Source organism: Pygocentrus nattereri, chromosome 1 (genome assembly GCF_015220715.1).
Source record: "Pygocentrus nattereri isolate fPygNat1 chromosome 1, fPygNat1.pri, whole genome shotgun sequence".
NCBI lineage: Eukaryota > Metazoa > Chordata > Actinopteri > Characiformes > Serrasalmidae > Pygocentrus > Pygocentrus nattereri.
The window spans coordinates 32894869-32908345 of record NC_051211.1 but is presented as its reverse complement, the minus strand read 5'-3'; the positions used below and the strand labels follow the sequence as shown (position 1 = coordinate 32908345).

General features: G+C 38.1%; 1 protein-coding gene across 2 annotated transcripts in view; it reads left to right on the top strand.

The window, feature by feature from the left end:
• Nucleotides 1-13477, top strand: part of LOC108433189 (thyrotropin-releasing hormone-degrading ectoenzyme) — a 358559-nt gene that overhangs the window by 247885 nt on the left and 97197 nt on the right. For both annotated transcript variants that reach the window (XM_037542868.1, XM_017707605.2), the window contains one exon: nt 2189-2376. In XM_037542868.1, coding sequence (XP_037398765.1) covers nt 2189-2376 — 188 coding nt within the window. The remainder of the gene's footprint in view (nt 1-2188; nt 2377-13477) is intronic.

Here is a 13477-nt window from a genome sequence, read left to right as displayed (position 1 = left end):
ATTAGCATGGTAGCCAAGACCGGTAAAAGCCCAATGTGAGTCAGGGTTTGGAAACACAGATTCCGAGTCAAGCCCAAGAACAGGAGTAGTCATGACTGAGATAAAGCCAAGACCTCATTGAGATTTTTTCTGAATATAAACAATACATTTACTGGTTTAATTATTCAGATTCACCTTAAGTCAACTTGAAAATAAATCAAAAATCATTGATTTTTATTGTTAAATAAAAATGTAGTAATAATAACATTTCGATCTGCTGTCAGGGGATGTTTGTATTTTAGAACCAATGAGTATCAACAAACAAATAATACTCAGTTAAGCCATCACAGAAAAAACAATCAAATCCTCAAACAACAGATTTTAGTTAAACACGTAGAGCTTTCAACCTGTGGGCTGCAGCCCCCAAGAGTGCTACTGCCAGGGACGTTTTGTTTTTAACCAAATAAATTTGTTACAAAATAGTCAATCAATCTAATATAATTTCAAATATGACAAATATTGTTGATTATTTGCAAAAATTAAACTTTTTTATATGAAGCTCATTGACTATTCTGGCAAAATGCTGGCTATTTATGTTTAGATTTTCAGTGCAAGCAATGAAGGTAATACAGCACTGAATGCTGGTCATTTGTGTGGGCTGTGAGTTGCAAGAGTTTGTGAGTCTCTAATATGGAGAAAGAGCTGTTTTATTCTGTTTGGAGATACTGTTGATATTCAGTATTTTAAAAAATATTTAAATAATACCTTCCAGTTACCTCAGTCCAAATGATTTTGAGACCAAGAAGGGACAGAAACTGCTAGTTTATCGTCTCAAGACTGGGCTTACATGCTATATAAACTACAGACTAACCGACCATTTAAAGCTGTTTTTTGTCTATCATTTTAACACTGCATTACTGTATGTAGTGCTACAGTTAAACTGAAATTTTAGACCAAAGACTAAGGTGGGAACAAGTCACTAAGTTGCAAGTAGCAAGTAAGTCCTAAACAAGTCATTATGCATCTTCTTCTGCTAATTTAAGGCCATTTCAACACTGAACACCAAAAATGAAGACAACTGTAATACAGCCTTTAACAACAGTGACTGTCTATTAAGTTGTTACTTTTACCCTTCATTTCACCTGGTACGTTTTTCCAGTAAGACTGAATTTTAAGCACTGAGCAAAGGATTAGTAATCCTTTTTTTAGCTTATGGAAGCAAACTTGAACAAACTTGAATTTGAAGATGTTGCTGTAGATCAAATTTATGACAGGAAACAAATACATTCAGATGAAAAGTAAGCGGGTCTGCAGAGTCCCGTCTGCAGTCAGATGCCTCTCCACATTTCTTTCACTTTGGGCCTCAAGTCTTTCAGAGTCATGAGGCTCAAGCCTTAGTCAAAAGTCAAGTCTTAGTCATTGGTGTCTAAGTCAAAGTTGAGTTGCAGTTCTTTCTCGAATTTGTTGAGTTGTGTCATGTCATCAAACTTGTGGCTCTAATTCTATGTCATATGACTTGATTCCACACCTCTACAAAAGACTCAAGCCTCAACTTTCAGCCTGGCCTCAAGACTCAGACTCCAGAAATCTTGGACCTGCATGCATTATCTTGTGAACATCTCTGGCAAAGCTAGCTAGCTGCCAACATGGATCAGAACAAATTAAATTAAGACATGTAATGCCTAACTAAACATTAATGAAATTTGTGTTATTAATTAGTTCATACTGAACATAAAAACTTATTGGATTATGTACAAGGAAGGCCTGTGCATTTTTGTGGTATGCTATTGCAAATAACAGTATATTGCATAAAAGTAGGCTGAAAGTTTTAGGCAAGTTATGTTGTTTCGCTATATATTTGGTTGATCGTGAGACAATCACTAATTCTATACATGAGTCCTGGCTTGAGAAAGTTTGGGAACCTCTCCATTAAGATCTTTAACAAATGTTGAAACCAAACGAGACAAGAAACAAAAACTATACACATGGGCCATAACATAAGTAGTGGCTTGGAATTGCATACATATACACATACAAGGCAAGGTTTGAGGTAGGTTGCAAGAGGATGTCATCCCATTTGTCAGAAAAAAAGACTACACGACTGCTTCCCAAGTAAAACTAATCCAGCTCAAAAGGGTATTTTTTCCTATTTGAACAGTGTTGCACAGAATTTATGGAGTCCTATTGCATGTGTTTTTTCGTGTTGCAGGCCATGCAGAGGGAAGGCAAGGACATCAACATAAAAGAGGTGATGGACCGCTGGACACTACAGATGGGCTACCCTGTGGTCACCATCAGCAAGAATGACAGTTTGGACAACACGGTGGCCATTACCCAGGAGCACTTTGTCTATGACATCGATGCCAAGCTCCGCGACCCTGACCTTTTCAACAAAAGGTAGAGTGCGTCAAGCTCTAACATTATTTTTTGAGGTTTTATAAAAAGCATATGACATTTTGTTCATTTCGTTCTCCCTGTGTGGCCCTCAAAACATTTGTCAAAGAACTGCTCTCAGAGTTCAGTCCAGGAGGTCTGCAGAACTGCACAGTTTAACCTTTAGAAGTTGCTGGTGATAACAAGGTTGTAATTTGATTTTAATTAGTTTTCACTCATAGCTCATCAAAACAAGTAGAAATATTGTGTGGAACGTTCCCATTCTAAACATTAAATCTATCGTCTGTGTTTGTAAGTAGAAGAGGAGACACTATAATGATTTGCATTTGATTATGTGTGTACAGCCTTGTTTTTGGAAAGAAAATGATTTTGTACATGTTTGCTATGTTCGGTAATCAAAACAAACAAAAAAGTCAAAAGTACCGACTCAAATCTGTCAATATAGGAAGTAAATTAAATGTAAATATGCCTTTGCATGATTATGTAATTGATCATGTAATTTTGTATTGATTATTAAAATTTTACTACAAAATGCCTTTAAAAACTTAAAAACCTTTAAAAAGGTTCATAAGTCAACAAAATCTGTTGTGTTTGAGCAGGAGGGATGTTAAACTATACAGTGCTGCAGAGCAAGATTTGAGTCTGTGATCCATGTAACCGAGAAACAAATGTGCAATAGGTCTCTCTTTAATGGACATCGCTGACCCTCATCTCTGTTTTTGGCCATTTAAAAGAGCACCACTGTGGCTCTGTGAGAGAGACCAACCCATCAGAGATCCCTGTCCACTGGAGCTTTGAGGGTGGACTTTGATCATGTGTATACCAGCCAGAGAGAGTAAGAGAGGGAGAAAGAAACGTGCTGCTGATGGAGAGCCAGTGGGGTCAAGAAAGAAGAAAAAAAAAGCATCAAACAATTCAGTTGTTTTCATTTCCAGAAAGTGGAAAACAAGATGGTGATGTGGAATGAAGTACAAAAAAATGGGCAGTTATGAAGAGAGCCTTAAGAAATAAACGGCTAAGATGTAGGTCAATCCCAAAACAACTCTTCAACCCTTGCAGGATCCTCTGTCAGCTGGCCTGGGTGGTTTGTAGAAGAGCCCAGCGGAACATGACTATTCAGATTAGGTTTAGTTGGCATCTTGAATGTTTTTATATTCATGTTTAATACATTGTAGCCAGCAAATAGATGCAAAAAGAGCATTAAGAAATTATTAAAACAGAGACGAGCGTGTTTTTGTATCAGCCTTAAAAAGGTTATTGAGTCACTGGTTGATTATGATCGGTTTCAGATTTGGACAGAATTTTGTGAGGCTACATTTGGGATTAGACATTTTATCAGGCTGCAGTCCTGCTATGATGTATGGTTTGGAGACTGTGGCTCTGTCTAAAAGACAGGAGGCTGAGCTGGAGGTGGCGGAGATGAAGAAGCTGAGATTTTCGTTGGGAGTGACAAGGATGGACAAGATTAGAAATGAGCAAATCAGAGTGACAGTGAAGGTGGAGCAGTTTGAAGATAAAGCCAGGTTGAGATGGTTTGGACAAAGAATGTTGGAGATGGAGCTGCCGGGTAGAAGGAGAAGAGGTAGACCTCAGAGAAGGTTTATGGATGTAGTGAAGGTGGACATGGAGATGGTTGGTGTGAAAGAAGAGGAGGCAGTGGATAGGGCAAGATGGAGGCAGATGATCCGCTGTGGCGACCCCTAAAGGGAGCAGCCCAAAGAAGAAGAAAGAAGCAGTTGAGTTTGGATAAAATTTTGCCAAACTTCAGTTGGACTTGAATAGCACTTAGAGGCTAGAGTCACAACTCAGCAAAACTTTGTCAGGCTTCAGTCAGTTTTGGATGGAATTTTGTGAGGGTAAAGCTGAGTTTTGACAGGATTCTGTCAGTCTGCAGGCACGTTCGGGACGTTTTCAAGATTCCAGTTAGGCTGGGACATGTCAGTATGTCAGGCTACATTTTGATACATAGAAAAATTAGTTAGACTACAGTTGGGTTCATACAGTCAGAAATATAAATGTAAAATATAGGTCAAATTTGTAACAGATATTCAACCCAACTGGCGACCTGTCCAGGGTGTATCCTGCCTACCGCCCAATGACCGCTGGGATAGGCTCCAGCACCCCCCTGCAACCCTGACGGAGTAGCGGCTTAGAAAATGGATGGATGGATGGATATTCAACCCATTCAGTAGCATCTACTGGTTTGGCCTGAATGGGACTGTAGGAAGCATGAAAACATGAGTTAAACTCTTTCATCTGGTCAATAGAGTACTACATTTACCACTCTGAAACATGAAGAACACCAATCTTGCCCTGCCAGACAGCACTTACATCAACCGTACAAACACAAGCCCAACATCGATTAGGCTCAGCGTTTATTATTTATGCGACCCCTGCTGCCCTTTCACCTCCAGTGCCCTCTGGCAGGCTGTGCCGTTTTGCTGAGGAGGAATGGGCCTGCCACTGGCAGACAGATTAGTTTTAGCACTCATTAAGGTACCATGAATAATTCAGCACAGAGTCTGAGCCTACTCAGAAAGCCTCCTTTTCTTATTTAGGCCTAAATGCTGCCAGCAACACATAACAGCCAGGGAATGTTAATGCTGATCTCTCTGTTGGAGTTTGCATAGGTGATGTATTATGGAAAAATGCTGCCCTTGCGGAGACCCAAAAGAATTAAGAATCTTTGTTTAGATTGAATGAAATAATGTTCTGATAAAGTGGCCTGTAATTGGTAGTACAAGGTAAGTGTTTCTAATAAAGTGGACATAAAGAGCATTTGTTTAGCTCATGATTGGAGTTTATATCCTGTTTACTTTTATTCTGTGTGTATTTGAATTGAATTGAGAACCATTTGTCACTGTGTTTGCACGCTGTGAAATTACACCCTCTGCATTTAACCCATCCATGCAGTGAAACACCCACATACATGCACACTAGGGGGCAGTGAGCACACTTGCCCAGAGCGGTCGGCAGCCCTATCCACAGCGCCCGGGGAGCAATTGGGGCTTAGGTGCCTTGTTCAGGGGCACTTGGACTGTCTGCTGAGGGGATCGAACCGGCAACCTTCCGGTCACAGGGCTGGTTCCTTAACCTGCAGCCCATGTCTGAAGGAAGAGAAAGCTCTTCCTTCTCTGTAACACTCCACCTGATAATCACACCACTGAGGCGTTCATTGCGACAGATTTTTGTCCATTTGTGGGTGTAAAAGTAACGATGCGGTTGTGTTTTCCTCTCAGCACAAGAGAAGCATATGCGGTAGTTACATTAACTGGATATGGGTTGTGAACTGAACAGCTGGTGAGAACGCTATGTGATAGCCAGGCTGGTTTCTTCTGCTGACTTCAGAATCAACTTCATCCCACGGCAGAAAATAGTGCACTCACTTAGGAGACACGAGGGAGTGGACGTACAAGGTGTTTTGGCAACACTTTATTTTAAGGTTTGCTTCTTGCTGATTACTAAACTATTAGCAAGAAAGATGACCTTGTAAGTAGAAGCATATCATTTGTAAGCAAAATATGTAAGAAATGTTATAAATTAATTTTCAAGTGTTAGTAAGGTCTTCTGTAAATTAGTTGTAGTGTGTTTGCTAAATATTAATTACCTGTAATAGTTAAAAGCACATTATAGAGATCAGACATAGTAGTAAATACTAGCAAGTGATCACATTTCAGTTGCAAGCGTACTCATACATGTTATATATTTTTAATATGTTTGCATGTCCTTGTAATCAAAACTTGAAAACAACTGACAACTAATTGTACAGTGCGCACTGTTTGAAAGTGTAATCATAAATTGCTGATGCCTATAAAGCATTTGAAAGCAAATCAAACGAGTTGAAAACTGAAAACTACCAGAAGCAAGCATTCATCAGCTTTAAACAATGTTAGTCAAACACAAATTCATATAACTACAGTAGAAATGGCCTAAAGTCTTCCATATAGTTAGTCAGATTATTAAAGGAGGGGCGTACAAATGCTTACAAATAACTTATGAATAGTGACCAAAACTAAATTGGACCTTCCATCCTTCATTATCTTTCTTTCTTTCTATATATATATATTTATATATCTTTATATATATTATATCTTTATTTTTAATTATGAATGCCTAACTGTTATTAAATGCTTACAAATTACCTTCCAAAGAGCTAGCTACATTTCAAACATTGTATGAATGAATTTGCAAGAAAATAATAAAAAAAATTAATAATTTTACATTGGCTTTTTCAATAAAGGAGTTCAAAGTAATGTATAAGCATTGTTAAAGTTTTAAAATGTCCAGTTTACTACTCTATACAGTCCATGCTGTACCCACTCTATCTATGCAGTCCACGTATGGAAATTAATGGTAAAATCAGGCTATTTTAAAATCACTGTTTTTTGTGATGTCACCAGATCCAACTCATTTGCGTAAATACATCTATTCAGACTATAATAGGTTAGCCCCTCCCACTCCCACAGAACTTAGAGTTTTTAAGCTCTGTGATTTTTGAAAGCAGACAGCCAATCAGAATAGAGCTGATTAATTAAGGAACTGTAACATTAGTAACAAACAGCCTATTTAATTCTAAGGGATAAAGACGGGTTGGAAATTGGTCATGTGAAAGTAAATTATGACCACATTTTGTACATAAAACCACACAAATAGTCCACTAAGTGGACCAAGAAAAATGTAGGATATGGGACCTTCTTTTCAACATGTAAGCTAAATTTCTTATTTTTAGTAATGACTATGTAGCTTGAATGGGTTTGAATGGATCTGCAGCAGTGGGTGTTCAGTTGGAGCTTCTTTTCAGTTTTCCCTGAAAGCAGAGAAACTCTGGCTTTGTGTCGGCTTTAGAGCAGAGTTCTAATAGTGATGAAGTGAAAGCATTCATTACATAACTGAAAGCAGCTATCGTCTGATTCTCATAATCACAGCCCTCGTCTGCTCCGTCTGCTCCAAAACACTCATACTCTTCATCGATCTGTCTGTCAGTAACCCCCATTGAAAACACTGAAAAGCTCTCAGTGTTTGAGTGTGTGTGTGTGTGTGTGTTTTAGTGTGTGTGTGTGTGTGTGTGTGTGTGTGTGTGTGTGTGTGTGTGTGTGTGTGTGTGTGTGTTTGAGTGTGTGTGTGTGTGTTTGTCTGTCTATAGGGCAGTCTTTAGACAGTGGGTAGTATGAGTGACCGTTCCTTTAACCTGCTTTTAGATAAAACCTGGCCTTATGAGCAAAGCTGAACAAAGAATCAATAACCGGGAGCTAATGAAAAAGGGGTGATCACTCTTCTCCTTCTCCTTCTCTCTTTCTGTCTTCCACTCTTGATATATCGCTCTTTCACATTTCTTGTTCTTTTTTCATCTCTGTTTTGTTTTCTTTCTTTGCTCTCTCTCCACCTCTCCCTCTGTCTCTTCTCTTATCTCTCTCTCTCTCTCTCTCTCTCTCTCTCTCTCTCTCTCTCTCTGTCTTTCATTTTCCTAGCCTGTATCTCACTTGTCAAAAGCCCTTGGATGCTCCCTCTAATTATTGAGTTCAGTTGTTTCAACCACACCTATTAATAACAGGTGTATAGAATCAATCGCATAGAAAACACTGTCAGTAGAATGAGTCATACTGAAAAACTTAATGAGTTTAATAGGACGCCTCCTTTGCCACAAGACTGGTTTTCTGGCCTGCTAGATCTTCCCCAGTCAGTAGTTAGTGGTATTATTTTGAAATTCACAGAGTACGACTGCCGAGTGCTAAAGCATTCCCCATGTAAAAATCTCCTGTCCTTTGTTTCATCACTCACTACAGTGTTCTTCCAGAGTTGTAAACTGAAATCAGCACTTAGAGAACTGTGTGGCAGGAGTTTCATGAAATGAATTTCCATGGCCAAGCAGCTGCACACAAGCCTAAGATCACTATGTGCAATTCCAGCCAACAGGGTGGTTTAAGGAATGCCACCACTGGACTCTGGTGCATGGAAACATGTTCTCTGGAGTGATGAATCACGCTACACTCTCTGGCAGTCTGATGAACAAATCTGTGTTTGGTGGATGCCGGGAAAACACTACCTAACAGACTGCATAGTGCCAACAGTAAAGTTTGATGGAAGTTGGATAATGGTCTGGGACTGTTTATCAGGGTTTGGGCTCAGCCTCTTAATTCCAGGAAAGGATGATGTTAATGCTACAGCATACAAACACATTTTAGACAATAATATGCTTCCAACTTTGTGGCCACAAATTGGGGTCAATCCTTTCCTGTTCTAGCATGATTGTACCACTGAGCTCACAAAGTGAGCTCCATAAAAACTTATCCTACTCTCTCTCTCTCTCTCTCTCTCTCTCTCTCTCTCTCTCTCTCTCTCTCCCTCCTCAGTCAGGAGGAGTGTATGTGTTTTGAGGTGTTTTGAGGTAGCTCTACAGAGATGCGCTGACGGAAACTGTGGAGTGTACAAAGGCCTGGTCTGTCAGGCGGTAACACTAAGGGTCAACCGGGGTGTGTTTTATTCACTCTTCTCCTCTCTCTGCTCCTCCTCTCACACACTCTCTTTTTACATGTGGAGTCACACCAAAGCTGCAGGGCTTCACATTCAGCTGCATAGAAAAGAAAGTGTCAGAGAAAAGCTGTGGAAACAGGTTGATTTATACCACCCTATTGTGTGTGTAACATATGCTATGCTGTTTTTTTCCCTCTCCGCTGCAGAGATTTTCTTTTGTAAGCAGAAATTCCTGTTGGAGCTACCTAGTCAATAGAATTTTTTTTCTCTCCTTCACCTCCTACTGAGTTGCTGCTGAGCTTTCACACTACGCTACAGAGGCTGCAGAGTTACTACTAAAGACTTAGCTGTACAACTGCTAAGGGGATTTCCACTCACTGGCCACTTCATTAGAAACGCCTCGTACTTCCACTCACTGGCCACTTTATTAGAAACACCTTGTACTTCCACTCATTGGCCACTTTATTAGAAACACCTTGTACTTCCACTCATTGGCCACTTTATTAGAAACACTTACCTTGTACTTCCACTCGCTGGCCACTTTATTAGAAACACCTCCCTTGTACTTCCACTGACTGGCCCCTTTATTGGAAACACCTACCTTGTACTTCCACTCGCTGGCCACTTTATTAGAAACACCTACCTTGTACTTCCACTCTCTGGCCACTTTATTGGAAACAATTATGTTGTATTTCCATTCACTGGCCACTTTATTAGAAACATTATTCTCACAGGTCCACTATATACGCTACTGTTCAAAAGTAAATAATCACTTGTTTTTGTTTGTAGAATTTTACAAAGATGTAAACAATAGAAATGGTCTAAACTTTCATTCATACAACATCATATTCATAAATAGTTATACATGTGCTTATAACTCTTAGTAACTTGGCAACAAACCTTTGTAAGCATACTTACAAACTCTAACAATGAATCGTAAGGCTTTAATAATGTACTATAATTTATTCTTTATATATTTATAAATGTGCTGTAACACAAGTGCCACTATTCATTATATTGCCTTTCATACAGAAAATGACCTGTACGTAATGGTAAAGCACCTATAACACTTCTAAAAAAATTCTAAAACCATTATGGACATTTAAAATTACATCAGCTGAGTGCTTGAAATAAAGTGACTAATATTTTAAGTTGTTTACATTTGAATGTTAAATGTGATGTGTGCTGTTTATTTGTGTGTGCATTTAAATGTTTGTTCATTTATAATTGTGCATAAGTCGATATCCATGTAAAAGCCATTATAATGAATAGTGACACTATAGTGTTAAAATATGTTTATGAAGGATCCTTAAAGTTTTGTAAGTATGCTTACAAAGCATTGTTACCAAGTTAAAAGGAGTTATAAGTGCATATGTAACAGCTTATTAGTATGTATTAGCTTTATAGAAAATGTTTTTCTTCTCCTGTAAAATTCCCATTTTAGAGATATGCAGATCTGTCCTGACATTAAAGACATAATATGTCAAGTATTTTGGGAACAATATATTAAATCATACATAATATACTGTAATCGTATTTTGTAGTATTTTTTGTTTTATTTTAATCGCTTAACATTCCAGATTTAGTTCATACAAAGGCTTTTTATTCAGGAACTACAGGGAATTCAATGCAAGCAAATGGAGCTATTCCAGTAAAACTGTAGGCCATCTTTTGCTGCATAATTTCTCAACCACTCTACCCCATTCATCATTGGTCATTTTCTGACCACAAGGCCGCTGTTGTCCACATATTGTTTAGGAGGTGGATCATTCTCAGCATAGCCGTGACAGTTACATGTTAGTGGTCATGGTAGTGTGTGTGGTGCTGGTATCATGTGTTGCTGGGGTTTTACACACATCAGTGCCACTGCTAGGTTGAACATTAAGTTGGCAAAAATATAACCTCCCAATAGAGATGTTTGAGGTTTGCCAGCAGGTAGAAACAGACAAATGTTCAGCAAAACAGCAGTGATACATTTAAACAGCGAATGAGTGCAATGATTTATTTATGGTTTGCAAATGTAGATCATTTCAGAGGAAATGGGCAGAAAATTAATGTTAAAATGTTATTAAAAGTTTAATTAATGGTAAAAAAAATAAATATAACTATGTCATAATGACATTAAATTAGCTGCTTGTTGCTATGCAGCTTACAGAGTAACTGTACACTGCTTGTTGTTGTTTACAAGCTCAAGTTCATTAGTGTTCTAGAAGTACTCATCAAAAACTATACGGTCATCCTACATCAAATAACATACCTATCATAAATTCAGAAAAGTATATTGTGATGTAGTTTATCATGATACCAATAACATATCAGTATATTGCCCACCCCAGTTAATTATAGCCAAATAAGAGCAGCACTTTGGTCAGAAACTATCCACTAATGAAGAGACTCGGTAACACAAACTGTGCATCAACAGATGGGCTACACTCTCTAAGGCATACTTCACACATGCTACCTCCGTGTAGTGTGAGCGACACCGAACATCTTGACACGCATGTTAACAGGTTCACACAGACTGTGCAAGCAGCGCAGCAGTGCGTCCCAAACTCATCCCCAGAGCAGTGCTGCACATAGACATCTAGCACCTAGAAGGAAATGCTGTGATGCACATCATTAGTGCATGACGACAACTGGATGACTTCATATTCTCATTCACTAGCTTCTTCGCATTAATACATTCAGTGGCATGGGGTCTGTGTTTTGTGTAGCTGTCATCATATTTTTGATTCAATTATGTTTTTTCTTGGTTTTGTTTTCATCCTTGTCTTTGATGTTTTTTAACCATATCTGTAATACAGTATAACCTTTTTCGTGACTATCGGACAGCTTGATTGCTTAAATTATACATTCATCTCTTCCTTGCCAGAAAACACATGGAATAGTAGAGTTGGTCCAGAGATTCACCAAATATATTGTGTATAAAATAAATAATAAAGACATTAACCCTATCAAACCGAGCATCTTACTGGCAGTCCATTCTGAGAATGTGATGGCCTCTTAATCTGTTTCCTGAGTAGTTAGGGCATGTCCATGTTGGCCACAGTGCAACAGATCAGCCTTTGCTTCCATGTGCTACCATGCTTTCTCTCATTATATAAAACATGCATGATGCTTCCTTTTTTCATTGGTTGCACTGATTTTTTTTTCAGTGTGAGCTCATTCAGAGTGCAGTTCAGATTGTTTTAATCATTGCTTCCTTTAATCAGAGAAACAATAAAATATGATTAATATGTGAATTACAATCCTATACATATGTATTCTTGTCATAAATTAGAAAAAAAATCTACACATTTTTGGCTTTGTTGAGAATGAGTTCTCTACTGATCAAATAATTGCAACAACAGCATCATAACAGCATTATGAAAGGAATTGTGTAAACAGGAGAAATATTTGTGTCCGCCTTTAAATGTTAACTTACCAAACAAGGCTTTAAATCCTTAAATACACTTTTTTATGTCGACACTTTTACTCAGGATTACTGTTCCTTCAAACAGGTGTGATAAAATGATAAAACCATGATAAAACAATGGAACGTGCACAGGCCTGCACTGTTACGTATGAACTGAGATTATGGAATAGAAAAATGCTAAAATTATGGAGATAATTACTAAGAACATTGAACATTGTACAAAACTGTGTATGTTAGATTGGGAAATGTGGTGGGAATGTGTAATTGCATGCATGCAAGAACGTTTTGTAGCATGGGTTGTGCTTCGGACCCCTTCCCGAGGTGGATAAATCTAATTGAACTCAGTTAAAACTTAGTGAAGGATGTGTCTTCTGAGGATGACTGAATGATCTACTATTGTCATTATATCTTCATGATGATGATGATGATTATGACTTGTAGATTACTATCTCTGTCTTTAAAGGGAGACTTACACTCACGCGCACACACACACACACACACACACACACACACACACACACACACACACTAGCATATTTTTTTCTCCTGACTCAGTAATGCTATTTTTTTCAATTATAACAAAAGAAATCAATCTGATATAAAGATTTAAGGGTATATTACAGTAAACAAGTGTACAAGGACCACAAAACAGAGGGAAGAATAATACAAAGCACTTGGGAGGAGTGTTGATACAGTACAGAGAGCATAGAGCAGTGTTACTCAGCACTGGTGTTATTATTAAATCAGAAGTCCGGCAGCAGGAGGTCAGTGTGGCCTGGCCATAAGGTGACTCATGAACCCATTCAGCTCTGACCTTCAGTGTGAGCATATTAATATACTTCAATAATATTTGGTTACAATACATATATTCTTTGAATGAGTGAGGTTTGTAAGTATTATGCTCTAATCACCGCTGCTTTCAGCATGATTATTGATGCATTACTGGGGATATAACTATCATGAGTGACAAATGTAATTAATTTGTATTATTAATTTCTTTCCACATAGTGTTACCACTTATAACAGTCTGGTTGGTCACCGCTCAGTTAATTTGCATAAAGTTAATTCAGAAAGACAGAGCAGAGTGAGGATGTGCATTAGCTGTCTTATGTGCCAATTATACACCATGTATCATTTGTCTTCTCTAATTTTATCACGTTATGACACATTCTGTTTGATGTAAATTATTTAATCTCATGAAAAAAGACAAATCATATT